The sequence below is a fragment of the Medicago truncatula genome, chromosome 6 (genome assembly GCF_003473485.1).
Source record: "Medicago truncatula cultivar Jemalong A17 chromosome 6, MtrunA17r5.0-ANR, whole genome shotgun sequence".
Lineage (NCBI taxonomy): Eukaryota > Viridiplantae > Streptophyta > Magnoliopsida > Fabales > Fabaceae > Medicago > Medicago truncatula.
Window position 1 is genome coordinate 1795422 of NC_053047.1, and position 26685 is coordinate 1822106.

At 36.1% G+C, this 26685-nt stretch overlaps 3 protein-coding genes across 5 annotated transcripts in view; all 3 read left to right on the forward strand.

Annotated features, from left to right (window-relative positions):
• Nucleotides 1-613: 613 nt before the first annotated feature.
• Nucleotides 614-4159, forward strand: LOC25495209 (WAT1-related protein At3g28050). Its single transcript, XM_013595391.3, has 7 exons — nt 614-994; nt 1287-1346; nt 1717-1830; nt 2040-2271; nt 2958-3116; nt 3204-3355; nt 3793-4159. The coding sequence occupies exons 1-7, from the start codon at nt 801-803 to the stop codon at nt 3965-3967; spliced, it is 1086 nt and encodes a 361-aa protein (XP_013450845.1). The 5' UTR covers nt 614-800; the 3' UTR covers nt 3968-4159.
• A 1278-nt stretch (nt 4160-5437) lies between these two features.
• LOC25495210 (WAT1-related protein At3g28050) lies at nt 5438-9930 on the forward strand. Its single transcript, XM_013595392.3, has 7 exons — nt 5438-5850; nt 6060-6125; nt 6755-6868; nt 7477-7711; nt 8287-8445; nt 8916-9067; nt 9705-9930. Exons 1-7 carry the CDS (start codon nt 5651-5653, stop codon nt 9877-9879), a joined length of 1101 nt encoding a protein of 366 aa, XP_013450846.1. The 5' UTR covers nt 5438-5650; the 3' UTR covers nt 9880-9930.
• A 1973-nt stretch (nt 9931-11903) lies between these two features.
• The window catches only part of LOC25495211 (WAT1-related protein At3g28050), a 30133-nt gene continuing 15351 nt past the window's right edge, over nt 11904-26685 (forward strand). The window contains exon 1 of one of the 3 annotated variants that reach the window (XM_024785589.2): nt 11904-12214. In XM_024785589.2, coding sequence (XP_024641357.1) covers nt 12061-12214 — 154 coding nt within the window. In that variant the 5' untranslated portion in view covers nt 11904-12060. The remainder of the gene's footprint in view (nt 12215-26685) is intronic. The other 2 variants (XM_039826854.1, XM_039826853.1) reach the window with 2 other exon arrangements.

The following is a 26685-nucleotide window of genomic DNA, read 5'->3' on the forward strand; positions in this document are numbered from 1 at the left end:
ATCATATTATTTTGAAATACATTATTTATGGTCCAAACGAGCATTGTCACATATAACTCTACATTATTGATGAATGTGACTTGTCATAGTGATCCACAAAGTTGTGGGGAAACATGATAACCCTTGTCAGATGGGATCTAAAGTCTTGAATTTAAAAATTGGGAGACTAAAATTTTGTTCGATTAAAATAAAGGTTAAAATATGGTTTTAGTCCCTGTAAATATGCCTCGTTTTGATTTTAGTCCCTGGTAAAAAAAAAAATTGTTTTTGGTCCCTGCAAAATTTTTTGTTTTTGAAAATAGTCCCTGACCTCACTTTTGTGATAATTTGCATACGTGACACATTATAACCGAACCAATTTTATAGTTTTTGGTCCCTGCAAAATATTTTGTTTTTAAAAAAAGGTCCCTGCAAAATTTTTTGTTTTTGAAAATAGTCCCTCCCAAAATTTTTTGTTTTTGAAAATAGTCCCTGGGACTATTTTCAAAAACAAAAAATTTTGCAGGGACCAAAAACAATTTTTTTTTTACCAGGGACTAAAATCAAAACGAGGCATATTTGCAGGGACTAAAACCATATTTTAGCCTAAAATAAAAGATCAAAATGTAGCAAAGTACAATGGGAGTATATAAACAGTTTCTTAAATAATATACCAACTTTTAATACAACCAACCAACTTTTATCTTTCATTTCAGTTTATGGTCCAAACCTCATCATGAAAAACATCTCATAGAAATTCTGAACTTCAGCAGAATTTGTGATTGTTGTGTAACTGATAGAACTTAGAAGTCAGAGAAAATATGAGAAGAAGATGGTCCTTTTACAAGGATGTTTTGCCACCTGTGGTGATCATAGGACAGGAAACTATTGAAATGGCTTTACTCACTTTGTTCAAAGCAGCCACACTTCAAGGGATGAACAATCATGTCTTTGTTGCCTATGCTTATGCTATTGGTACTGCTATTCTCCTTCCTATCACTTTTTTTAGAAGAAGGTAAGTTTGTCAGAATCACGGTGTTAGAACAACATATGTATACAACAACTTAGTACATGTTTAGATTGACGGTAAATTTGTCAGGTTCATCACACTGTACCATCAAGATTTTGACAAAAAACAGTTTTGGAAACTCATCGTGATTTGAAACTTACACTTAGCAATTACATTTCACTTAACAAAAGTTACAGTATCTTCGTGATTTTGTCAAACTATATGCGATTTCAAACACGCACTTAGTATTTATACAGACTAATTTCTTCTTGTTTTTTCTTATGATGTCTGTTTGCAGATTGCTTCCACCACTAAGTTTCTCCACAATATTGAAAAGTGTGCTTCTTGGAGCAATAGGGTAATGCCAAAATGATCTTATCCTTTACTCCAATTATTGTTAATGTGTCTTTTAGTATACTACTACCTCGTTCTTTATTATAGGAGACAGTTCACTTTCTAGGTTCATTGAGTAACTGATGTATCTGGTCTATATGATAGATCAGATACATCAGTTACTCAGTGAACCGAAAAGTGAATTGTCTCTTATAATAAGAAACAGATGTAGTAGTAATTTTGTCTCCGGATGAAATAGTGATTGTTTACAAAATTTACCTCCTAATCAAACTCCGTATTACCAAGGTCTATTTCTCCACGGTTAGTTAGTTTTGGTGAAATTGGTCTCTTTATTTAATATTATGCTTATGATGGTTTGTGTTCATATTATGCAGATGTTCAGCTCAGATTTTGGGGTATATTGGTATTAACTACAGTTCTCCAACACTTGCTTCAGCAATTGGTAATCTGGTACCTGCTTTCACTTTCATTCTAGCTGTCATTTTCAGGTTTGATAATTAGTATATTTGAGTTTTTCAGATTCTTATCATTTTAAACGAAGTTATTTAATTTTGAGTGAAGACTCATTTTAATCTCTAACAAAAACTATGAGTTAAAATTTTATGAAGTTATTTCATGCAGTGATTTGATTAACTTCTATATGAACATGTTAGTTTATAGTCCACTTATTTGTTTTCTTGTTATCATTGCAATTAAGGATGGAAAAGTTAGCTGCAAAGAGTAGAAGTAGCAATGCAAAGGTAGTAGGAAGCATAATATCAATAGCAGGTGCTTTTGTGATGACTTTCTACAAAGGACCGTCGATCATGAATTCTTCATCACTTCATCAACCAGCTGGCTTTCTCATGGCAGTGGATTCAAGTTGGGCGATTGGTGGCATTCTGCTAACAATTGACTTCTTTCTGCTATCGCTACGCTACATTTTTCAGGTAGGATTAGTATTATGCAAAATGAGAGACGTTATACTTTAAGAATTGAAGTTCGGAAACATATGAAACACTGAAAGAGTCATGAACATTAAATACTACACTGACATGTAGAAAATGTAAGTGATCATTGAATGTAACTACGAGGAAAATTGAACCGAACTGTTAAAATAGTTCGGTAAAATTGAACAGAACCTTTAATGGTTCGTCTTGAACTAATATAAACGTTCGATGCACCTATTATGTGATTTCAAACCAAACATGATCGACGTTAAAAAAAATGAACTATACTTTTTATAACCTTACTGATTCTTTCTGAACCAAACTGTTTCAAATTGCTTCCAAAACCAATCCAAATTGAATGTCAGAGTTGTTTATAAAAGTACTAAAAAAAAACGAACCGAATGACACTGAAAAGAACTGAATTGTTACAGATAGTTCACGAGCTGAACCTGTTCAATTTGTGAACTGTCAGTCACAGTTCAGTTTGGTTCAATTTGATGGTTTGGTTTTCAATTTATTTTCAACCTAAATGTAACCACACGTGTCTACGTCGGTGCTACATAATATTTGCCAGAATGTGAAAATTGACTACCTCAATTCTCTCATCATTTATATTTCATAAATGAGAGCTTAAAAAATTTTAATTCTAAAAAGTTTCAGTTCATAATCCTATATTCATTTCACAGGTGCATATCTTGAAAGAGTTCCCTGACGAAGTAACTTTAGTCTTGTTATACACCATTACTGCCACCATCATATCAACAGTTGTAGCATTGTTATCAGTTCCAAATGCAAGTGCTTGGAAAATAGGACTAAATCTCTCACTCATCTCCATTGTTTCTTCTGTAAGATACTATTGCTGCACTTTGACCAAAAACATGTACTTTGACCAAAAATAGTGTAGTTTATTGATGTCACATTTCTTTTTCCAGGGCATATTTGGGAAATTTATCAGCAGTACAGCTATTGCATGGTCATTGAACATGAAGGGGGCTGTCTATGTAACCTCATTCAAGCCTCTACAAATTGTTATTTCTGTTGGCTTAGGAGTTATATTCCTTGGTGATATTCTTCATATTGGAAGGTATGGTTAATTTAATTTAATTTTTGCATTTAAGCTATGGAATCAACTTATGGACTTGTCATAAACTACTTTCATAAATCTCTTTGAAACTATGAAGTACAAATGCTCCTTGGATTAGGCGTGTCCGGATGTCGGATATCATACCATGCCCGACACTGACACGATAATCATTGAATTATATCATTTTCTCAAATTATTATTGGTGATGACATGTCCGTGTATGTGTCGTGTCCAATGTCCGTGTCTGAGTCTGTGCTTCGTAGCTTTGAAACAATCTGATTAGTACTAAAGTCAGTTTATAAACTCAAATAAGTTGATCCAAACCATGTCGGTGTATTCCTAAAAAATTTAGAATTGTTTCTTCTCATTTCTCATATTCCAACTTAATGATATAGTTATTGAAGTGTTCATTTGTGTATATTTTTTTCATTGTGCAGTATAATTGGAGCCACAATAATCACAATTGGTCTTTATGCTGTATTATGGGGCAAAGCAACAGAAAAGATAGAGGAAGATGTTGGTAGCCTAGAGTCACCATCTATAGAGAATGCACCTCTTTTACAAAGTTATAGAACTGAAACATTTGAAAAGAAAACAAATGGAAATATTTAAAAGAGTGAATACGCTTGTTAGTCCTTTAATTTATGCATATTGATCAACTTGGTCCTTGGATTTTTTGAAATAGCTAAATAGTCCCTCAATTTCATTGACGTCTATCAAATAAGTCCCTTCGTCAAGTTTAGATGTTAGACAAGCTGACATGTATTGAAAATGCCCTTCAATCAACCTGTTTATTTAGATCAACCAGGTTGTAGATATAGCATAAATCTTAATTCTTGTGGTGTATATGAAATCTGTTTTGTTTTTACTTGTGACTTTTATTTTACTTCAACTTGTTTGGTTAAGGGTTTGAGTGATAACTCAGGCACACATTTGATTAATTCAGGCACCGAAACTTTAGGAATAAGATCATATTTAAAGTCAATAAGTGAATCAAATTGAAATGAAGTGTGCAAATAAACCATGTGATAGGGGGTACTTGTTTTTGTTGGTTTGCAAGGACATCAATTATTAAAGGAAAGTTATGTTCTTGGAAAATAATAGTTGGAAATCCATTATTCGTTTTACACCTTACCGACATAAAAATTGAGAAAGTAATATGATAGATACTATAAGAATAGAGATAACGAGAAAATAAAATGTTGAATAAGTGTAGTTAAAAATAAAGGTTTGATAACAGTTTTTGTCACTAAGTTTTATAAAGTTGTGATTTTGGTCACCTAATAAAATAAAATACAATCCGACCCTCTAAGTATTGTTCCTTTTGCATTTTTGACACCGAGACCAATTTTGACAAAGTCAATGCTGATGTGGACGCCACATGTGATATTCTATTTATTTATTAAAAAATATTTTTGAATTAAAAAAAATTACACACATGGCGTCCACATCAGCATTGACTTGGTCAAAATGGCAAAAGTGGCAGTAGTTAGAGGGCTGAATTGTATTTTATTTTGTTAGGGGTTAAAATCGCAACTTTCTAATACTTAGAGCTCAAAACTGCTATTAAACCAAAAATAAAATAAAGTGTTGATAATTGTATGCGAATTTTCCCTAAAATATATCTATATATATATATATATGCGAATTTGAGGTATATCTAGCCCACAGGGATTCTGGACTTCGTTAATATCATTACTTTGTTTTTTTTTTTTTTTACGAATAGTACATTGACTAGACTCACTCCAACTTAAGCATTGAGAAATTGAGTATTACATAACCAAACTAAAGCACTTTGGTGCGACTCAACATGAGTATTTTCAATGGATCCATACCGCTATTTCACTTTGAAATAACTCATTCTTTTTTAGTCCGTTAGCGCAACTTTTAAAACTTATATTGAGTCTCACAACTTAAACCAACGTATTAATAGTTTACGTAGATTTCCTTTTATATGCATTTATCAAATAAAAAACAAAAGAAATGTTTTTTTATTCTCAACAATCAAAATACATGCTTTGTGTCAGAGAGTGCGCTAAAATCCACAAATCAACTTCCTTTCATTTTGAGCCTTTCACTTCAAAACCATTATCAGAAAATTTTCTTGTATAACATGACAAAATATATTATAAGCACGTTTTCTATATATGATAATAATTAAAGAGTAACAACAGCCTTATCTTTCATTTTGGTTTTTGGTTCAAAAAATGGTCCAAATCAAAACATTACCATAAAAAGCAATTAGAAATTCTGAAGTTCACCAAGGTTTGTAATTGTTGTGTAAGTGATAGAAACATGACAAGAAGATGGTCCTTTTACATGGATGTTTTGCCAATTTTAGTGATCATAGGACAGGAAACTATTGAAATGGCTTTACTCACTTTGTTCAAAGCAGCCACAAATCAAGGGATGAACAACCATGTCTTTGTTGCTTATTCTTATGCTGTTGGTACTTCTGTTCTTCTTCCTGTCACACTTTTCACTAGAAGTAGAAGGTTCACATTTATCTATTGCAATTTTCATTAACATTCAACATATTTATATAACTTAGTAAATGTTTGAATTGACGGTGAGTTTGACAGAATCACGCTATAAGAATTTTGGCAACAAGGTGCTACCAAGATTTTCTCAAATTCACCGTGATTTTAACAAAATCCACCCTTGATTAATTTCTTTATGTTTTGCATTTCATATCTCTTTGCAGGTCAATAGTGGTTTCTCCACTCAGTTTCTCCATAGTATGCAAAATTGTACTTCTTGGTGCAATAGGGTAATGCCAAAAATGGCCTTATACTTTACTACAATATTTGATTTGACAGTTAGGGTAAAAGTTAACTATCACATTAGTCTCTTTGGAGATATTATTAAATAGGTCCTTGAGATTTACGAGTATTTCGAAAAAGTCTCTGACTCTATTAAACTATTAAGTTGGTCTCTATACTCTACCACTTAATATCGATTAAGTGCCAATATTTTAACTACTTACTATCAATTTGGTCTCTAAGTTTATCCGATTACTAACAATTTAGTCCCTAACATATTCTTTAAAGGATTAATATGAGTAAATTTAACAGAGTCGAGAGACTTTTTTGAAATATTCATAAAGTCAAAGATGTATTTGAAAGCGACCTATAAAATCAAGGTCTAACTTGAAGGTTTACTCGACCTTTAAGTGTCCTAGTAATTTGGTCCTTGACCGAAACAATCTTCGGTGGAAGTTTACTTATTTTCGGGTCAAACTTCAGACTATCAGAGCCCCTTTATAAGACAAAAAATATACTAGTAATTTTGTTATAGCTAGTATTGATGTTAGTTTGATTTGGTCAAAGGGTGTCATTAATTGTATGCTTTTGATGGTTTTTGTTTCATGTTTTGGAATTTTTTGGGACCGTTATGCAGATGTTCATCTCAGGTTCTGGGGTATATTGGTATTAATTACAGTTCTCCAACACTTGCTTCAGCACTTGCTAATCTAATACCTGCTTTCACTTTCATGCTAGCTGTCACATTCAGGTTTGCTAGTTAGTATATTGAGTAAATAGGCAATTACAATTACCTTTGACGTTAACAAAACTTCAATTACACTTCTAAAATTGCATAACGTTAGTCAATTTTATTCCTCCTGAAATTGCATAACGTTAGTCAAGGGGTAATTGAAGTTTTATTATTGTTAAAAGGCTTAATTGCACTTTTGGACCCCTATCTTTCCAAAAGTTGCGGTTATAACCTCCTAACTAATTTAAATACAAAATAGCCCCATATGTTTTGATTTTTTGGTAGTTTTGGACCCCCAGTCCATTAGTGAGGTGCCACGTGGCCCCCTAAATAATACACGTGGCACCTCACTAATGGACAGGGGGTCCAAAACTGCCAAAGAATCAAAACATAAGGGGCTGTTTTGTATTTAAATTAGTTAGGGGGTCATAACCGCAACTTTTGGAAAGATAGGGGTTCAAAAATGCAATTAAGCCTTGTTAAAATGGTAATTGACGAAACTTACAATTTCAAGAGGATAATTGCCTATTTACTCTTAGTATATTTGAATTTGCTAGTTAGTACATTTATGAAACATCTCAGTCTATTGTCCACTTATTTTGTTTCCTCTTATCATTGCAATTAAGGATGGAAAAGTTAGCTGCAAAGAGTAGAAGTAGTAATGCCAAGGTAATGGGAAGCATAATATCAATAGCAGGTGCTTTTGTGTTAACTTTCTACAAAGGACCACCCATCATGAATTTCTCATCACTTCATCAATCAATTGGCTTTCTCAAGTCAGTAGATTCAAGTTGGGATGTCATTGCTGGCATTCTCCTGATAGTTGACTATTTTCTGTCTTCACTATGGTACATTTTAGTGGTAAGTAGGGTAGGATTAATATTATGCAAAATGAGAGAAAATGGAAATGATTGACACAGTCACGAACACCAGACATAATACTGACACTAGCACGTAGACACGAATAGTCATTTGAGAAAGAGAAATGATATTTGTACAACCACTTTATGACAACTTTCTCTTACATACTTACATTATACTCTTATTCTCTCTCTTACTTTTTCTCTCTTCATTGTTTTTGACCAATGAAAAGAGAGAAAAAAGAGGTTGTCACAAAAGTTGTTTCAAATAGATGTTCAAATATCACTACTCTTTGAGAAAATGGAAATGATTGAATTTAACATGCATGTCTATGTCCGACACCAGCACGTGCCAGACATCGATACATGTTGGACACTGAACACGTTTTCAATATGAAGTATCAGTGCTACATAGTATTTACTAGAATGTATAATTCTTTTTTTAAATGTTACTTTTTTTTCTTTTCCATAGAATCCAAATCCTTTACAAGTAAATATTTCTTCATTTCTTGTTATTTAATGGGATCATCAAAATTTTAGTACTGAAAAGTTTCAGTTCCTTTATTCATTTCACAGGTACATATCATGAAAGAGTTCCCAGATGAACTAACTCTAACCTTGCTTTACACCACAACTGCCACCATCATATCTATAGTTGTAGCTTTGTTATCAGTTCCAAATGCAAGTGCTTGGAAAATAGGACTGAATCTCTCACTTATCTCCATTGTTTCTTCTGTAAGATACTCGCAAAACTACTTCTACACTGACCAAAAAATTTGAGTTGTGTTATTTTGAAGCACAAATTTGATATCAAAATTTAACATTAACCAATTATCTGGTTAACCACGACTTTGAACTTCGTCAACCTCTACTATAGTGTTCAAATATAAATAGACCGATTAACTATTTAAATTGTGTTCAAATATAAATGGTATTCATTAATCATAGTTTAAGTTCCAATATACTTTTGTAAACCGAAGTTAACAAATTTGTGGTTAATTGGGTTGAGTGAACGATTAATAAGATGCGACACTTGATAAATCAGTCACGGGACGTAATTAAGCACATATTTGAATTGTGTTAACCATCTTAGTAGTTTTATGCTTTTGATGTCAAATTGTTTGTTGAAACTTGAAATATCATTTATAAAATATTTAAACCTCTTAAGGTTGTGTACTTCATTGATGACACGTCTCTTTTTCTAGGCTATTTTTGGAAAGTTTATAGGCATTGCAGTTTGTGCTTGGACAGTTCGCTTAAAGGGGGCAGTCTATGTAACCTCATTCAAGCCACTTCAAATTGTTATTTCTGCTGGCTTAGGTGTTATGTTTCTTGGTGATACTCTTCATGTTGGAAGGTATAGTAAATTCAATTTTTGCATTTGATTCTTGGCTCCCACCGGATATTTAATAGTCTACTCAATAATTAATATCAATGGTTTATATGGGATATTCTTGGTTCGGTTCAGAAAGGAAGATTGAACTGAACTGTTACAACAATTCGATAAAATTCAACTGAATTGTTAATGGTTCGTTCCAAACCGTTTAGTGCACCGATTATGTGGTTTTCAACCGAGCTGAAAATACCTTTACAAAAAAACCGAACTGATTCTTTTTGGAATCAAACTTGAAATACCTTTAACAAAAACCGTATTGATTTTTTGTGGACCGACATGTACAACATTGCTATCATCAAACCAATAATAAGGGCTTTTGAAAGAAAAAAATAAAAAACTAAAAACCAAAACAGAATTGTGTTAAACTAAACTGAATCAAAATGAAAATAACCGAACTTCAGCTCTGTTGGTGAACTATTGATCACATTTTGGGGTTTCGTTGTGGTTTTATTCGGTTTAAAGTTTCAGTTCGATTTTTAGTTTTCTTTCACAACCACATGTGGAACCTGCATGATTTTTCAACTTATTTGAGTTTATCTACTAGTATAAGTCGATTGTTAAAAGTGTTCATTTGTATATATTTTTTTTCATTGTGCAGTATAATTGGAGCCACAATAGTATCGATTGGCCTTTATGCTATATTATGGGGCAAAGCTACAGAAGAGATAGAGGAAGATGTTGGTAGTTTGGAGTCACCATCTAATGAGAATGCACCTCTTTTGCAAAGCTCTAGAACTCACACTTTTGACAATAAAACAAATGGAACTGTTTAAAATATGGTTATCAAATCGAGATTCAAATATGAACTAGATTCCTTATATATTGAATTATGAATTAAATCCTAAGATGCATCCACGATAAAAATATAACATTTATTTTTGGTAAAAAAAAATTGACATTTTAATTCAAAAAACAAGTGATATATGTGAAATGATATCAACAATTAAATATGAAGTCAAATAACTAGTAAAAATGATATTAATTCTAAGTACTAAAATCAACATATATACATTGAAAATGGAGTTTTAATTCCCGTGAGCATAGGTCACTTGGCGGTGACTATACATGAGCTGAAATTCAAAATCGAATCCCCACCTGTTCATCTGAATGTGAATTTCTAGCCACTAAACCACTTGATAAAAAAAAAAGTTTAATGAACTCAAGGCAAAAATAAAATAGAAGAAAGAGATCATCAGTAGAAGTAATCTATAGGGAAAAAAGGATCAATAAAAGTATGAAGCTGAAGAAAGAAATCCATAAATATAAAACAAATAAAATACTGTAGATAAGCTCACATGTATTAGAAATGCACATTGATCAACCTGTTTATTTAGATATCGTGAACAAGTTTTTCACTGATTAATCATGTTGTAGATAGCATAAATCTTGATTCCTATGGTGTATATGAAATCTGTTTTGTTTTCACTTTTTTTGTGACTTTTATTTTACTTCAACTTCTTTGGTTAAGGGTTTGAGTTTGATAATACATGCACACATGTGATTAGTTTTGCATTTTAGATACATAGGTCATCCCAAGCACTATATTATATTAGTAGTATTCCTACAAGGACTAAATTGATATTAGTATAATAAGAACATATTTGTTAAGTTTTTTTTAAAAGGTTAAAATGTATTCACCCTTATCTTATTATTTGAGCAAATTTTGGTTTATCCTTTATAAAAAACTTAAAATTCTCATCGTAAAATATAGATTATTTGATTTCCACCCACAAACACATCTAATTAGGTTACTTTGGTGATGTGTGGCATACTGAGTATGTAAATATTTTTTTTTTTAATTTCCAAATGGATTTAAACATTTACATCTCATCAAAAGATTAAAAAAAATAAAATCTTCATCATCAACAAAATTCATCTTCATCAAAGCTCATTCAGATCTTCATTATCTAAACTTAATTCTTCATTCAAATTCATTTAATAAACATCATCAACAAAATTGAAGTCTCTCTCACACACGCGCGTAGTAACACCATATGGAGAAACAAGTGATATAAAAGAAAAAAATAATAATAAAGTGTTAAATAAGTGTATGTGAATTTGAGATGTTGAATAATTACTCGGTTTTTTCTTTGTTGGAAAAATAGCACATTGACTAGACTCACCCACTTAAACATTAAGAAATAGAAAATTCTATATTTGATCTTAGAGTACCACCAATAAAGCAAATCAACATGAATATTTTAAGTGGGTTCACACCGCCATCTCACTTTAAACTAAATCATTTATTTTTTACTCAAGTGGTGCACCACCCTTAAATAATTTATATTAGATCCCACAACTTATACCAACATATTCAACATTTATTTTGTTGATCTCAAAACTCTGCATTTGACAATTTTTTATTCTCAAAATACATTGCTTTGTGTCAGAGAGCGTTACCTCAGGAAAGTAACGGTGCCACCAAGCTATCGTTCTACACAATACCTCCAATGGTGTGCATTGGCTAAAGATACAAAATAATTTTAAAAATATAACAATATTTTCTTTTACAAGAAAAAAATGGTAATATAATGTCTATATATATGGTTTATTAAAAAAAAAAAGTATGTATATGTTAATTGTTCGTCAGCCATTTTTTTAAGATTCTTTAATTCTAAATTATTTTTAGCAGCCAATTTGTCATTTTCATCATTGTTTTAATATTGCTATAATGGACCCACTCTGGGCCCAATTTGTCATGGCTAAATATATGGTAACAAATACCGATATTTTATAAAAAGTTTGAGATATTTTGTCAAAATCATTATCGGAAATTATTCTTATATAGTATGTCAAAAAATCAATATATAATATACTCTATCAATTTAATAGTAATAGCTTTATATTTTATTTTGGTTCAAAAAATGGTCAAAATCAAAACCTGATCATCAAAACATGTCACAGAAATTCTGAAGTTCATCAAGGTTTGTGATTGTTGTGCAAGTGACAGAAACATGACAAGAAGATGGTCACTTTACATGGATGTTTTGCCACCTGTGGTGATTATAGGCAATGAATGTTCTGACATGGCTTTACTCACTTTGTTCAAAGCTGTAACACTTCAAGGGATGAACAACCATGTCTTTATTGCTTATGCTTATGCTGTTGGTGAAGGTGAGAAAAACACAAGAAGGGGGGGGGTTGAATTGTGTTTTCTTTTTCTGTCTAAAAAAATTCTTCTTCTGATAAATCTTCAGAAGCAGACTGAGAGTGCTTCTGATGAAATGATCAGAATCAGATATGCAGCGGAAAGAACAGAGCAGAGAAAAGAAAGACAAAGACATAAGCAGTTATCCTGGTTCCTTCCACAACACGGAAGTAGTCCAGTCCCCCTTGCACTTCCAAGGAGATTTCACTATAATCACAAAGATTACAAATGCTCAATACTATCAAAGTATGAGACTTCACAAGACTGCTCAAGCACACACGCAAGAGTCTTCCAATGCTCAAGCACTAAGCAAGAGACTTCTAATGCTCAAGCACGCAGGCAAGAGACTTCTAATCAAACAAAAATACAGAGAATTGAGTTTGAATTGAACACTTGATATACAATCAGTGGTGTTCACAATACAATACAGAAAAGACTCTAGACTTTGAATTTCTAAGATGTATCAAATCAGTGCAGAAATTCAGTGTGCTTTGTAAAATCAATTTGACAGAGTTTTGGCGCTTTTGAACTTGTATCTGTTTTTACCAATCTTCAAGTCTTCACTCCTTTATATAGAGGCGTGAAAGAGACGTTGAGATAATCAGCACGTCTAAAGAGTCGTTTGAAATCCTTTGATTATCCACCAGTGATCCTTTGCCTGATTTGGGTGTAGTCCTTTGAAGAATAAACTTCAAATTCATTCCCATCTTGAGTGTACAAATTCTGCAGGCATGGCTGTTGTTTTGTCTTGTAGCGTAGACAGAAAACAGAGTAGTGGAGGTAGTGGTTGTACACTTGTACTTTGTCAACTCTATTAACGAGAGACAAGAGCTCAGTGCTATCCATATATCCGTTGATACCTCCCTTTCAATTCTTCGTTCTTCTTTGATAAGACTGAATTGAGAATCAGCTACTTTGAATCTTCAGTTTGATTAAAGGATCAAATGTAGCTTCTGGTGAAGATATTGCTTCTGATGAAAACTTTTGCTTCTGATGACTTTCTGCTTCTGATGACGTCATCTCTTCAGGAGCAGTTTAGCTTCAGGAGCAGTTTTCTTCAGATGCTCAAAATTTCTTTTTCTTTCCATTGTTCTTCCAAGACCTATTGAAATAACTTGAGTAGCCTTTGGTCCTGTACACTTGAACAATTATTAGTAATAACCAATTGACAATTTTTAATACCTTGTTATCATCAAAACTCAATAAGGTTCATTGTGAAACACATTTTGTTCCAACAATCTCCCCCTTTTTGATGATGACAAACAATAGTATTTAAAATGTTCAATTGTTGTTGATCTAATTAATAAGTTGACTACTGGGACAGAGGTTTGTAAGCTCCCCCTGAGTCTAATAGATCTTTAAGGTGAGGTTTGTAAGCTCCCCCTAAGTTCTATTCTTATTAATTAAATTTCAATAAAATACTTATAAAATCAAATCAGAAGTATTTAAAAGAAATTTAGAAGAGGTTATAGTAGGGCTCAGTGCCTTAAAAAATACTATACATTTACTCCCCCTTTTGTCATCAACAAAAAGAATAGAAACAAAAGAAAGAGTATCAGAGCAAGCAGCATTAAAAACAGTAAATATCATCAGAGTTAAAGCTTGTAAAACATATTGAAGGTGAAAAAGCACAAGATCCAGAAACAATGATAATATATATAAAGAAGATTAAGATACAAGGACACAGCTACTAAGAACAAAAGTAAAAAACAAGCTAGAGTTGGGTGTGCAACTAAGGTTGGGCTTGCTTATACAACTGTTCTAAGAGATACTTGATCTGATCATCCTTCTTCTGAAGTAGCTCATCCTTTTCCCTCATTCTTCGTTTATATCCAGCCTGAATTCTAGCAGCCCTAGTGATGTATTCTTCTTCTGGATAGAAAGGAGTGATGTCCAGCAGAGGCACAAAATTCAGCTCTTTCTCCTTAGCTGCTTCATGCATATCATCCAAAAGCTTCTTCAGCATAGCAGAGTGAGATGACACACATTTAGTTCTAAGCTGATCCAGCAGCTCATCAAAGCTCTTCTGTAGATCCATCCACTGATCATAATAGTGAATAGGAGGTACAGGAACTGTTCTGCGAAGAATCAGTGCCTGAATCTCATCACTAAGTCTGATCAGTTGTTCCTCTATATACTCAGACTCCAGGATATGGTCAGGGATGGGTGAAGGTTCAGTTTGAGTTGTATTTGATGTGGAAGGTTGGTCAGAGGTTAAGTCTATTATAGTGGGTGAATCTGGTTGTTGTTGTTGTTCTGTTGTTTGGTCAGAAGTTGTTTGGTCAGGAGCAACTTGTTCAGAAGCAGTTTGCTCCTGAACAGTTTGCTCAGGGATGGTTTGAGTTTCTGTTTGGGTTTCCAAGACAGTCTTCTCAGAAACTGTCTTAGAGGCCTTAGTGGGTGTTGGTTGCATTTCACCACCTAGATGTTTTTCTAAGTTGTGAAGGGTTGAGGATTCTTGGTGTTGGGGGGTTTCTGAAGTAGTTGCATCTGAAGCTACTTCAGAGGCTTTTTGTGGAGATTGGTTATTTGGTGAGTTTGTTTGGGTAGGTTCAGGTTGTTGTAAACTAACAGGTTCTGGAGTATCTGGATATAGTGGATGAGTAGTAGGCAAATTGAATTTCTCACAAAGTTTTATCCTATTTTTTGAAAATTCTATTTGAGTACTCTCATAGTCAAGTGTTCCAAATTCTGTTAGTTTGGTAGGTTTGGTTTTTAGAAGCTTGTTTATATGTTGGCTAAGGGGTTGGTCATCTGATTCTGTGGATGATGAAGAGGGTGAAGAGGGTAGAGATAGAGACTGAGTATTAGTTGGAGCTTTAGATGGATTACCTGAGGACTGAGCTTCTGGATGAATTGCTTCTGGAGCTGTTGAAACTGGATCTGATGAAGTTGCTCCTGAAGCTTGCTTATTCTTCAAGGCTTGAGAAAGCAGAGTTGCTCCATACTGAACAGTTTCTAACTCAGACGCTAAAGCAGCAATGTCAGGAGTAGGCACATACCCTGCAGCCTTGAGACGCTCATCCCTTTCTTTCTCAAACACTTCCTTCAACCTTTTCTTTTCTGCTATCTTGGATGCAGAAACCTCCCTAGCGTACTGCCTCATTTCTTCAGTCATTTCGAAACTGGGCATGACTATGGGCTCAGAAGTTGCAGTCCTTTTTGCCTTCTTGGGGCTTGAGTCTTCATCCCAGTTCTCTTCCAGTTCTTTCAACATTTCTTCCCTTCTTCCTTCAGCTGTCTTCAGATTTCTTGTTAAATTAGACCTCTTCCTTTTGATGGTCTGAAGAGCAGCTTCTCTTTTATTTTTGGGACTTGAAGGCTTTTCAGAAGCAGCTTGATCAGAAGCAGCTTGTTCAGAACCAGTTTGTTCAGAAGCAGGCTGTTCTGCTGTTTCTTGAGTACTCCTTGTCCTTTTTCTGATAAGAGGGACATCATCCAAATCCTCCACTTCCTCAAGAATGGTGGACATAGCAGATTTTTCCTTCTTAGCTTTCTTATGCTTCTGAGCACCCACCTCAGTAGCATCTTCAGCAAGGTATTCTTCCTTGGTGATCTGCTTCTTTTTAGATTTTCTGCCTTTGGCCACAGGCAGATCACCACCATACATTTCTTCTGGGATATCTTTCAGGCTGATTTTCTTGTTGTAGCTCTTGTAGTAGTCCAAGATGTAGGCCCTCTGCACATCCAGGGGATCTTTCTTGCAGATGGGGATGTGATGAGTGACTAGATCAGATATGACATCAGATTCATGCATATCTGTATCTAGTTTCCTGCTTGAATGATTAGATCCCATTCCTCAATCGACATAGTTCTTCCTTTGATTTCATAAGCAGGAGTATCTATATCCATATTCGATGAAGAACCACCGGCAGAACTTGAAGATGCCATTGATTTGAAGTAGAATTAGGGTTCTAAGGTGTTTTGAGAGGTTGAGAGAATGTGCTTACTTACACAGAGGGTTGAGAAGAAATTAGAAAGTGTTTGTTGTGAAGTGAGAAGTGTGTGAAATGACTTAGTGTTTTTATTAAAACGTTTGTAATTCAGAAGGGACAAACAAACACAACATTAATGACAAATTGGGGGCGCGTGAAAGTATGTTAAAAAGCGAATAAAAACATCATTGCCCTTTTTGTTATACTCCAATACAAATAGACCACGTCAGAGACTCTTCAGAAAATTACCTTTTGGGTAATGGGACAGCTGTTACATAAAGTAACTGCCAACGTTCCCACTAACCAAGCTATTCAGAAGCAAAGAATAACACTTCTGAAGTTTTAGTACTGACGTCATCTTCAGAAGCACATTTTCCTCAGAACTTCAGTTAAGAGCTTCTGATGAATCAAAATGCTCCTGAATAAACTTCAGAACCAAACTTCTTATTCAGAGGCAAGCAATTTTTCAATCAGACACAAAATGCATGTTCAAATTTTTCTTAATAAAATCAAATCTTTCAACAGACAAAGGTTTTGTAAATATATCAGCCCATTGATGTTCAGTATCAATGAATTGTATATCTAAAATTCCTTTTTGAACATAGTCTCTGATAAAATGGTGTTTGATTTCAATATGCTTGGCTCTTGAATGTAGAATTGGATTCTTTGACAAACAAATAGCAGCAGTATTATCACAATAAATGGGAATACTGTTAGCATTGATCTGATAGTCTTCCAACTGATGTTTCATCCAAAGTAGTTGTGTGCAACAACTTGCAGCTGAAATGTACTCTGCTTCTGCTGTAGACATAGCAATAGTTGCTTGTCTTTTGCTTGCCCAGGATATCAGATTCTCTCCCAGGAATTGACAATTTCCACTGGTTGATTTTCTTTCAATCCTATCACCAGCATAATCAGCATCACAGAATCCAATCAACTTATAATCTAGGGATTTCCTATACAGGAGTCCAAGATTAGTTGTTCCTTTCAGATACCTGAAGATTCTCTTAACTGCAGTTAAATGAGATTCTCTAGGATCTGATTGAAATCTTGCACACAAGCATACACTGAATAAAATATCAGGTCTAGATGCAGTGAGGTATAACAGAGAACCAATCATACCTCTGTATAGCTTCTGGTCTACTACTGTTCCAGTATCTTCTTTGCTTAAGGTGCAGGTTGGATGCATTGGAGTGTTCATCACTTTACACTCTTCTAGCTTGAACTTCTTCAGAAGCTCCTTTGTATATTTTGTTTGATGAACATATACTCCTTCTTTACTCTGGTTGATTTGAATTCCCAGAAAGAATTTCAATTCTCCCATCATACTCATTTCAAATTCATCCTGCATTAACTTAGAAAATTCTTTGCAAAGAGATGCATTAGTAGAACCAAATATTATATCATCAACATATATTTGCACAATCAAAATATCTTTCTTAAGAGTCCTTCTGAAGAGTGTTGTGTCAACTTGTCCTCTTTCAAAATCATTTTTAATTAAGAAATTACTTAGTCTATCATACCAAGCTCTGGGAGCTTGTTTCAAGCCATATAGTGATTTCTTAAGTTTATAAACATGGTCAGGATGCTTAAGATCCTCAAACCCAGGAGGTTGTTTAACATACACTTCTTCTTCAATGACACCATTAAGAAAGGCACTTTTGACATCCATTTGATATAATATTATGCCATGATTAATTGCGTAGGATAGAAGTAACCTGATTGCTTCCAATCTTGCAACTGGAGCAAATGTTTCAGTGTTGTTATACCCTGTTTTTGGACCTAAAATTACTGGGGCCCAATTGCATTTCAAACTTTGTCAACTATCAAATTTCAACTGCACAGTTCAAATTGTCTCTGCTACGCGGTATTTTCAATCACATTTTTACCTATGTTTTTTATGCATAAAACTTTTCAAAATGTCTTTACTTGTCTTGTAGGTCATTCAAAAGTGTCTCTGAATCATTACATTGCGTTTTTCTACAGTTTATTTCAAAATTTGCAAAAAGTCGTACAGAAGGGTATTTTGGTCATTTCCTGCAGTGGGACCCATTTTCATCCTTGTGACTGTCTCTGAGTCTTTTCAGATTGTCTTTCGCATTTCATCAGTAGACCTTGTTAAAATTCATTTCAAATTAGCGTCTGAGTCAGTGTCAGAGCCTGTTCGAGTCAGTTTAGGTCATTTTTAGCCCTAGGGGCATTTTGGTCATTTCACCCAAAATTTTGGCATAGAGAGGTTACTTTGAAGTACCTCATTTAGGCCATTGGTTCGTTTTAGTCCGTTTGTTGATTTTATTTTAGGTTCACTTTACGTTTGGTCAAAATTACAAATTTTAATTCATTTTATTTTTATTTTTGCATTTTAGTCCCTTGATTTTGTTAAAATTGCATTTAAGTCCAAATTGTCCATTTTTTATACTTTTTAGTTCCGTTTTTAAAATTTGCAGTCCAGTTCCATATTTTACAAAATTGCAGGGAGGTCCTCAAGGTCCAAAATCACAAGTCCAATGCCACATGTCAGCTTTCTAATGGTCCAATCACTCACACATGTCAGCTATAAAAACAACACAGTGTCAGATTCTCAGGATCAGATACACAATCATTGAAATCACCACAAACAGATTCTTTTTCTCTTTCCATTCAGTTACAGATCAAAACAGAAAAAGTCTCAAGAACAAAGAAAAAACCCTAACTGTTTCCAGAACCAGATTCAGCAACAAATTCACCAATTCTCAGAGATTCACTGATGAATCTTCATCATTGAATTGATTCCCCTGCAATTCAAGGTACGAATTTCTCACCGGAGGCGAGAAACTCCAGCACCGATCACAGAGGAGAGGAAAAACGTGAGGAAACGCGAAGCCGGAACCAAATCGCAAAACACAGAGAAGAAAGAAGAAGAAGAACGCGAAGGACTGTGAAACCAGAACTGTGGAACCACAAGCCAGAATCACAAGCACAAGCCAGAATCACAAGCCAGAACCACAAGCCAGAACCGCAAAGCACAGTGGAAAGGTAACTTTCCGCGCTTTCCTTTTCCTTTTTCTTTGTTCTAAAAAAAAGTTTTCCTCAAAGTTCAAGTTTAGATCTACTCCGATTCAAAGCTCTTTTGAAAAATCTAAGCTCGGATTCGAGTAGTACGTAAAAAAGGATGTTTGAAAACGTAAAAATTTTTTGAATCGGAGCAAGGAAAGTTTTCCGGCGGCGGCGCCGCCACCTTGAGGTGGCCGGCCACCGCGCCGGAGAAGCTAAGCGTGACCGGAGAAGACAACCGGATTCTAGAGAGAGGACAGACTCTCTCTCTCTAGAATCCAAAGTAGAGAGAGGTTTTTTTGAGGATTTGGTGTTTTTTTTGGTTGAAGTTCCTTTTATATACTCTTTTGTTCCCACGCGCGCGCGTACATGCTCTTGCTATGCTCCTTCGTATTGTGAACCATCAGATCTGGATTGTTCCAAGATCTGATGGCTGTTGTGTATTTGATTTTGTTTCCTGTGTGTGATCTTTTGTGTGGAGTATGTTGCATATTCTGTTTGAACCGTTAGATCGTTGATCTAACGGTCACTGTGCTTCCTGCATTTTACACTATCTTTTATGCTTTTTTTCTGGACCCTTTGATCTTTGATCAAATGGCTGTGATGTGATCTTGAGGGCTTGATCTGGACCTCTGGATTCATCCAACGGTCCAGATTAAATCCTGCTGAGTTTTTTTTAATTGTGTTTTAAATACCTTTTTTACACTTTCTTGGTGTTTTATGCTTCTAAAAAATTTTCTAAAAATATTTCCCCATCATTTTAATTTTTCCTCTAAGTATTAGAATTTGTTTGCTTATTTTTGCATTTATTTCCTTTACTTTGTTCTTTAATTTTTGCTCATTAAAATTCCATATATGTTCTCGATGCATTTTTACATATTGTGATTGATAAATTCTCATGTTTTTACCCCTTTTTATTGCATATTCATTTGGTGCATTTTTCATCATTTCCATTATATTTTTCCTTGTTTCACTAACATTTTGTTCCTTATGTGACTTCACTCATAGCATTTCACTATCTCCTCCACTTTCTTTAGCTTAGCATTTATTTTTGCAAATTTTAATTCATTCGGTGATGTAATTTGTTATCATTGGTTTGTAGCTTGGCAAAGAGGCCATAGAATGTATTTAGGCAATTTTTGTAATATGGACTATGGACACTATGGCGCACCGGCACGCACACACTCACCCTAGATGTATGCCTAGGATTGCATGTGTAGATGTGTGGCTAGGATTGCATGGTTAGATGAATGCTTAGGCTTAAACACTTAGAGAAAATCCAACTTTTTTTCCAAAATATGCAAACAAACTCGCTTCAAATATTTTTCATAAAAATGGAGTCAAAACTCCAACAACTTTTCACCTTTTATTTTCTTAATAAAATTCTCAACTAAATCTAATCATTTAGACCTTTTTGCAAAATCACTAAACAAATCCTCACTTTTTCATACTCTAATGCTCATGAAGCCTCTCAATCCCTTTCTTCAAAATCATTTTCAAAGTTTAAAATCAAACAATTAAAACAAAAAACAACAAGTCTTTTTAGCAAGAACTACGCCGGTTTTGATCCCGTAAAACGGTACGTAGGCAAGGGACTTTAACCCCTCCAAGCCGAAATAAAATCAAATTCTACTTCTTTCCCCCCATTCTTAACTAATCACACCTTCTTTTTTACAAATAAGCAATAAAACTAAAGCGTAGAAATAAACTTAGGAGAGCGGCTCTTATGGAGTACCATAATCGCTCCGGGTGCCTAACACCTTCCCGTAGCGAAAACGACCCCCGAACTTAGAATCTAAGGGTTTTTCTCAATTTTGCCCTTCCCAAGAAAAAATAGAGAATATCAACGGTCAAAAGGTTCAATTCCAATTAATGGCTTGGCACCCAAAAACCATGATAACAGAAATGGCGACTTCACTGGGGACTCTTTTTAGCGGGTTGCGCCTAGTTTTCCTTAGTTTATATTTACGCTTTGTTTTATTGCTTACATATGTGAATACTTGTTTATTTTCATTTGACGTGTGGGGTGAGAATATCAAAAGTCCTATACCCGGGCTGAGTGAACTTATGTTTAGGTAGAGATATAATCGACAATTCGATCCGGGGGTTGCCTCGTGTATTGGATTATGCGATCAATCTCACATAGCTGAGGCATTTTGAAGGTGATATTGTCGGCGTGTGTTGTCATGCTTAGGCACTTCACTTTCAATTGTTCGACGAAGCTATGAACCGTAGTTACCAAACCCATCCTAGCCTTTTTAGGACGTAGTGCGGTGGCTAAATTGAGTGTTGTCTCAAACTTTAGTCGTCACGCGATACTACACTCAAACTAGACCTTCTCACAAATAATCATGGAACGGGTGTCGTCCTGTACTACCATGATATATGTGAGAGAGGTTGCAGTTTGGGAACTGTGTTAGAACCTTGGTTACTACTATCCAAAGCCTTAGTTCACCGGACGCCGTGTCCATCCATGGCCCTGTTACTTTGAATCTCAACCCACCTTTTTCTTTGTAACTAAACAAAACAACCATGCATACATGCATTCATGCATAAGTTTTTTTTCACGCATACATCGAAGATTTTTTTAGACAGATCGAAACATTGTAAGACACCGCAGGTGTGAACTTGTATTCATAAGTTTACCATTGTAAAACCTTATTTTGCTTGTTTAACAGTGTTTACAATGTTTCGAATTTGTTTAAAAAGTCCTTCGATGACATTAAAAATAGTCGTTTTTGCATTTGCATCTGCATATCATGCATCATATGCATCATACATCGGTCACAAAGGCTTCCAAGTGCTCACTACCTCCTGGTTCCTCTGCCACAGTTTGAAAAGTGGCTCGTGCTCAGAAGGTCTACGAACCTGACAGAATCGATCGAACCAGAGAATACAGAAGAAGGAAAAAGGCTATGGAAGAAGAGAACGCTCAGCTCCGTACCGAGTTAGCCACTCTAAGGGAGGAATTGGCTAAAGCTAATGATGTCATGACTGCTCTGCTAGCCGCTCAAGAACAATCAGCTACGGCTATCCCTATAGTCACAGCTGTACCGGTGACTACAAGCATGCTCCCAACCGCATCTGCAGACGCTCGCTTTGCTATGCCAGCTGGGTTTCCGTATGGGCTTCCACCGTTTTTCACTCCTAGTACTGCAGCTGGCGTTTCTGGTACTGTCAATAATGGCCAGATTCCTGGGACGAACCCTATCTCTGTCAATACCAGCTTGCCTCAGACAACGGCCACTCTGGATCAATTGAGCTATCGGGGAACTCCCTTGGGAAGGAGCACCTTTCTGGTTAAAGCCTTCGACGGATCCCGTAAGAACATTCTTGGGGAGATAGATCTGCCAATAACTGTCTGTCCCGAAACCTTTCTGATCACGTTCCAGGTCTTGGACATCAATGCTGCTCAGCTACCTCCGTCGTACCCGTATGCGCAATACTCTCAGCATCCTTTCTTTCCACCATTCTATCATCAGTATCCTTTGCCATCGGGACAACCTCAGGTACCCGTTAATGCCGTCGTTCAGCGAATGCAACAACAGCCTCCAGCTCAACAACGACAGCAGCAACAAGCTAGACCTACCTTTCCTTTGATACCAATGTTATATGCTGAATTACTCCCGACTCTACTTCTCAAAGGGCACTGCACAACCAGACAGGGCAAGCCTCCACCTGATCCATCGCCTCCCAAGTTCCGTTCGGACCTCAAGTGTGATTTCCATCAAGGTGCTATGGGTCATGATGTCGGAGGATGCTACGCGTTGAGGTACATTGTAAAAAAACTCATAGACCAAGGAAAATTGACCTTTGAGAATAACGTCCCTCATGTCGTCGACAATCCTCTTCCGAATCACGCTGCTGTAAACATGATTGAGGTATATGAGGAAGCTCCCAGATCGGACGTTTGTAACGTTGCAACTCCTCTGGTGCCACTACACATCGGGTTATGCCAAGCCTCTCTGTTTGACCATGATCATGCCAGTTGCCCAGAATGCTTCCATAATCCTTGGGGTTGCTACGGTGTTCAGAATGACATCCAGAGACTGATGAACGACAATTATCTGACTGTCAATGACATCCAAGAAGGACAAGCTGCTGGCTGGGGCAAGTTAATACAACTCCTTGAGAATAAGCATAAAGAGGGTCTCGGATATTCCCCAACTTCAGGAGTCTCCACAGGAACCTTCTACAGTGCTGGGTTTGCCAATGCAATTACTGAAAAGACGACTGGATTTGATCCTAGGCCTATGTTTGTTATACCAGGAGGCATTGCGAGAAATTGGGATGCCATCATCATTCCTTCAATCATGCATGTTTCCGAGTAATGTGTCTTGTTGCTTAAGTGTTTTGTTTTTCAAAAAATAACAATCCTCTCGCTCTGCCCGAAGCGACAGTGATATTTTCTGTAAGGGCATGTTTGTTTCGGCATCGCCGTTATTAATAAAAATTGTCGTTTCTTTCACGACTTTTATTTTTTTTTTAGTGCTTTTTTCCTTGGAAATAATGGTAATACCAGAAAAAACCAAAACATCTTTATTTTTCTTATCAATTTCAAAGAACTGCATAAAAGAAAAAAAACCATTTTCTAAAATCATTCAACCATTCAATGCAGTTTGAACCATAATAAACCCGTTGAACACAGTAATCCTACGGTTCCTCCAAATTTTGAATTCCCTGTGTATGAAGCCGAAGATGAAGAGGATGATGACATACCATATGAGATCACTCGGTTACTTGAGCAAGAAAAGAAAGCCATTCAGCCTCACCAAGAAGAGATTGAGCTTATCAACATAGGTACCGAGGAGAACAAGCGAGAAATCAAGATTGGTGCTACTCTAGAGGAAGGGGTTAAACAGAAGATCATCCAGCTCCTCCGGGAATATCCGGATATTTTTGCATGGTCATATGAAGATATGCCGGGTCTAGATCCTATGATAGTGGAGCATCGGATCCCCACCAAGCCTGAATGTCCTCCCGTCAGGCAGAAATTGAGAAGGACTCATCCTGATATGGCTCTCAAGATTAAGAGCGAGGTTCAAAAGCAGATTGATGTGGGTTTCCTCATGACAGTTGAGTACCCTGAATGGGTTGCCAATATAGTACCTGTGCCAAAAAAAGATGGTAAAGTCCGGATGTGTGTTGACTTCAGAGACCTGAACAAAGCCAGTCCGAAAGACAACTTTCCATTACCTCATATTGATGTGCTTGTTGATAATACTGCTCAATCTAAGGTGTTCTCCTTCATGGACGGTTTTTCCGGTTACAATCAGATCAAAATGTCTCCTGAAGATAGAGAAAAGACCTCTTTTATCACTCCATGGGGTACTTTCTGCTACAAAGTGATGCCGTTCGGCCTAATCAATGCTGGTGCTACCTACCAAAGGGGAATGACCACTCTGTTTCATGACATGATTCACAAAGAAGTTGAGGTATATGTGGATGACATGATTGTGAAGTCAACAGATGAGGAGCAGCATGTTGAATATTTAACAAAGATGTTTGAAAGGTTGAGAAAATACAAGCTGCGATTGAATCCCAACAAATGTACATTCGGTGTCAGGTCCGGAAAGTTATTAGGCTTCATTGTCAGCCAAAAGGGCATTGAAGTCGATCCTGATAAAGTCCGGGCCATCCGAGAAATGCCAGCTCCACAGACAGAGAAGCAAGTCAGAGGTTTCCTGGGACGCTTGAATTACATCTCCCGATTCATATCTCACATGACCGCAACCTGCGGGCCAATCTTCAAGCTACTCAGAAAGAACCAGCCTGTTGTATGGAATGATGAATGCCAAGAAGCTTTTGATAGCATCAAGGATTACCTGCTGGAACCACCTATCCTTGTCCCACCCGTGGAAGGAAGGCCTTTGATTATGTATTTGGCAGTATTTGGTGAATCCATGGGATGCGTACTTGGTCAACAAGATGAAACCGGAAAGAAAGAGCATGCTATCTACTATCTAAGCAAGAAGTTCACCGATTGTGAAACTCGGTATACAATGCTTGAAAAGACTTGTTGTGCTCTAGCTTGGGCTGCCAAACGCCTGCGTCATTATTTGGTGAATCATACGACTTGGCTGATATCCAGAATGGATCCGATAAAGTATATCTTTGAGAAAGCGGCCGTTACTGGGAAGATTGCACGCTGGCAGATGCTTTTGTCTGAATATGATATTGTGTTCAAAACTCAAAAGGCAATCAAAGGCAGCATTCTTGCCGATCACCTTGCTTATCAACCTCTTGATGATTACCAACCAATTGAATTCGATTTCCCTGATGAAGAGATCATGTATTTGAAATCCAAAGACTGCGACGAACCGTTGATTAATGAAGGTCCAGATCCCAATAGCAAGTGGGGTTTAGTCTTTGATGGTGCTGTCAATGCTTATGGCAAAGGAATTGGGGCAGTCATTGTATCCCCGCAGGGGCATCATATTCCTTTTACCGCCAGAATTCTGTTCGAATGTACCAACAACATGGCTGAGTATGAAGCATGTATCTTTGGGATCGAGGAAGCAATTGACATGAGAATCAAACACCTCGACATCTATGGAGATTCTGCGCTCGTCATCAATCAGATAAAGGGTGAATGGGAGACCCACCATGCTAAGCTGATTCCTTATCGTGATTATGCGAGACGTTTGCTGACATACTTTACAAAGGTTGAGCTGCACCATATTCCTCGTGATGAGAACCAAATGGCTGATGCTCTTGCTACTCTATCCTCCATGTTTCGAGTAAACCATTGGAATGATGTGCCAATAATCAAAGTGCAACGCCTTGAAAGACCTTCACATGTGTTTGCTATTGGGGATGTGATCGATCAGGCTGGCGAAAATGTGGTTGACTATAAACCCTGGTACTACGACATCAAACAGTTCTTGCTGAGCCGTGAGTATCCGCCGGGTGCTTCCAAACAAGATAAGAAGACCCTGAGAAGATTGGCCAGTAGATTCCTGTTAGATGGAGATATTCTGTACAAGAGAAACTATGACATGGTATTGTTAAGATGTGTTGATGAACATGAAGCGGAGCAGTTAATGCATGATGTACATGATGGTACCTTCGGGACCCATGCTACAGGGCATACTATGTCAAGGAAGTTGTTACGAGCAGGTTACTACTGGATGGCCATGGAGCATGATTGCTACCAGTACGCCAGAAAATGCCACAAATGTCAAATCTATGCTGATAAGATTCATGTGCCTCCGCACGCTCTCAATGTTATTTCATCCCCATGGCCGTTCTCGATGTGGGGCATCGACATGATTGGAAGAATTGAACCGAAGGCTTCAAATGGTCATCGTTTCATCTTAGTGGCAATTGACTACTTTACCAAATGGGTTGAAGCAGCATCTTATACCAATGTGACCAAGCAAGTGGTAGCTAAGTTCATCAAGAACAACATCATCTGTCGATATGGTGTTCCCAGCAAGATTATTACCGACAATGGTACCAAC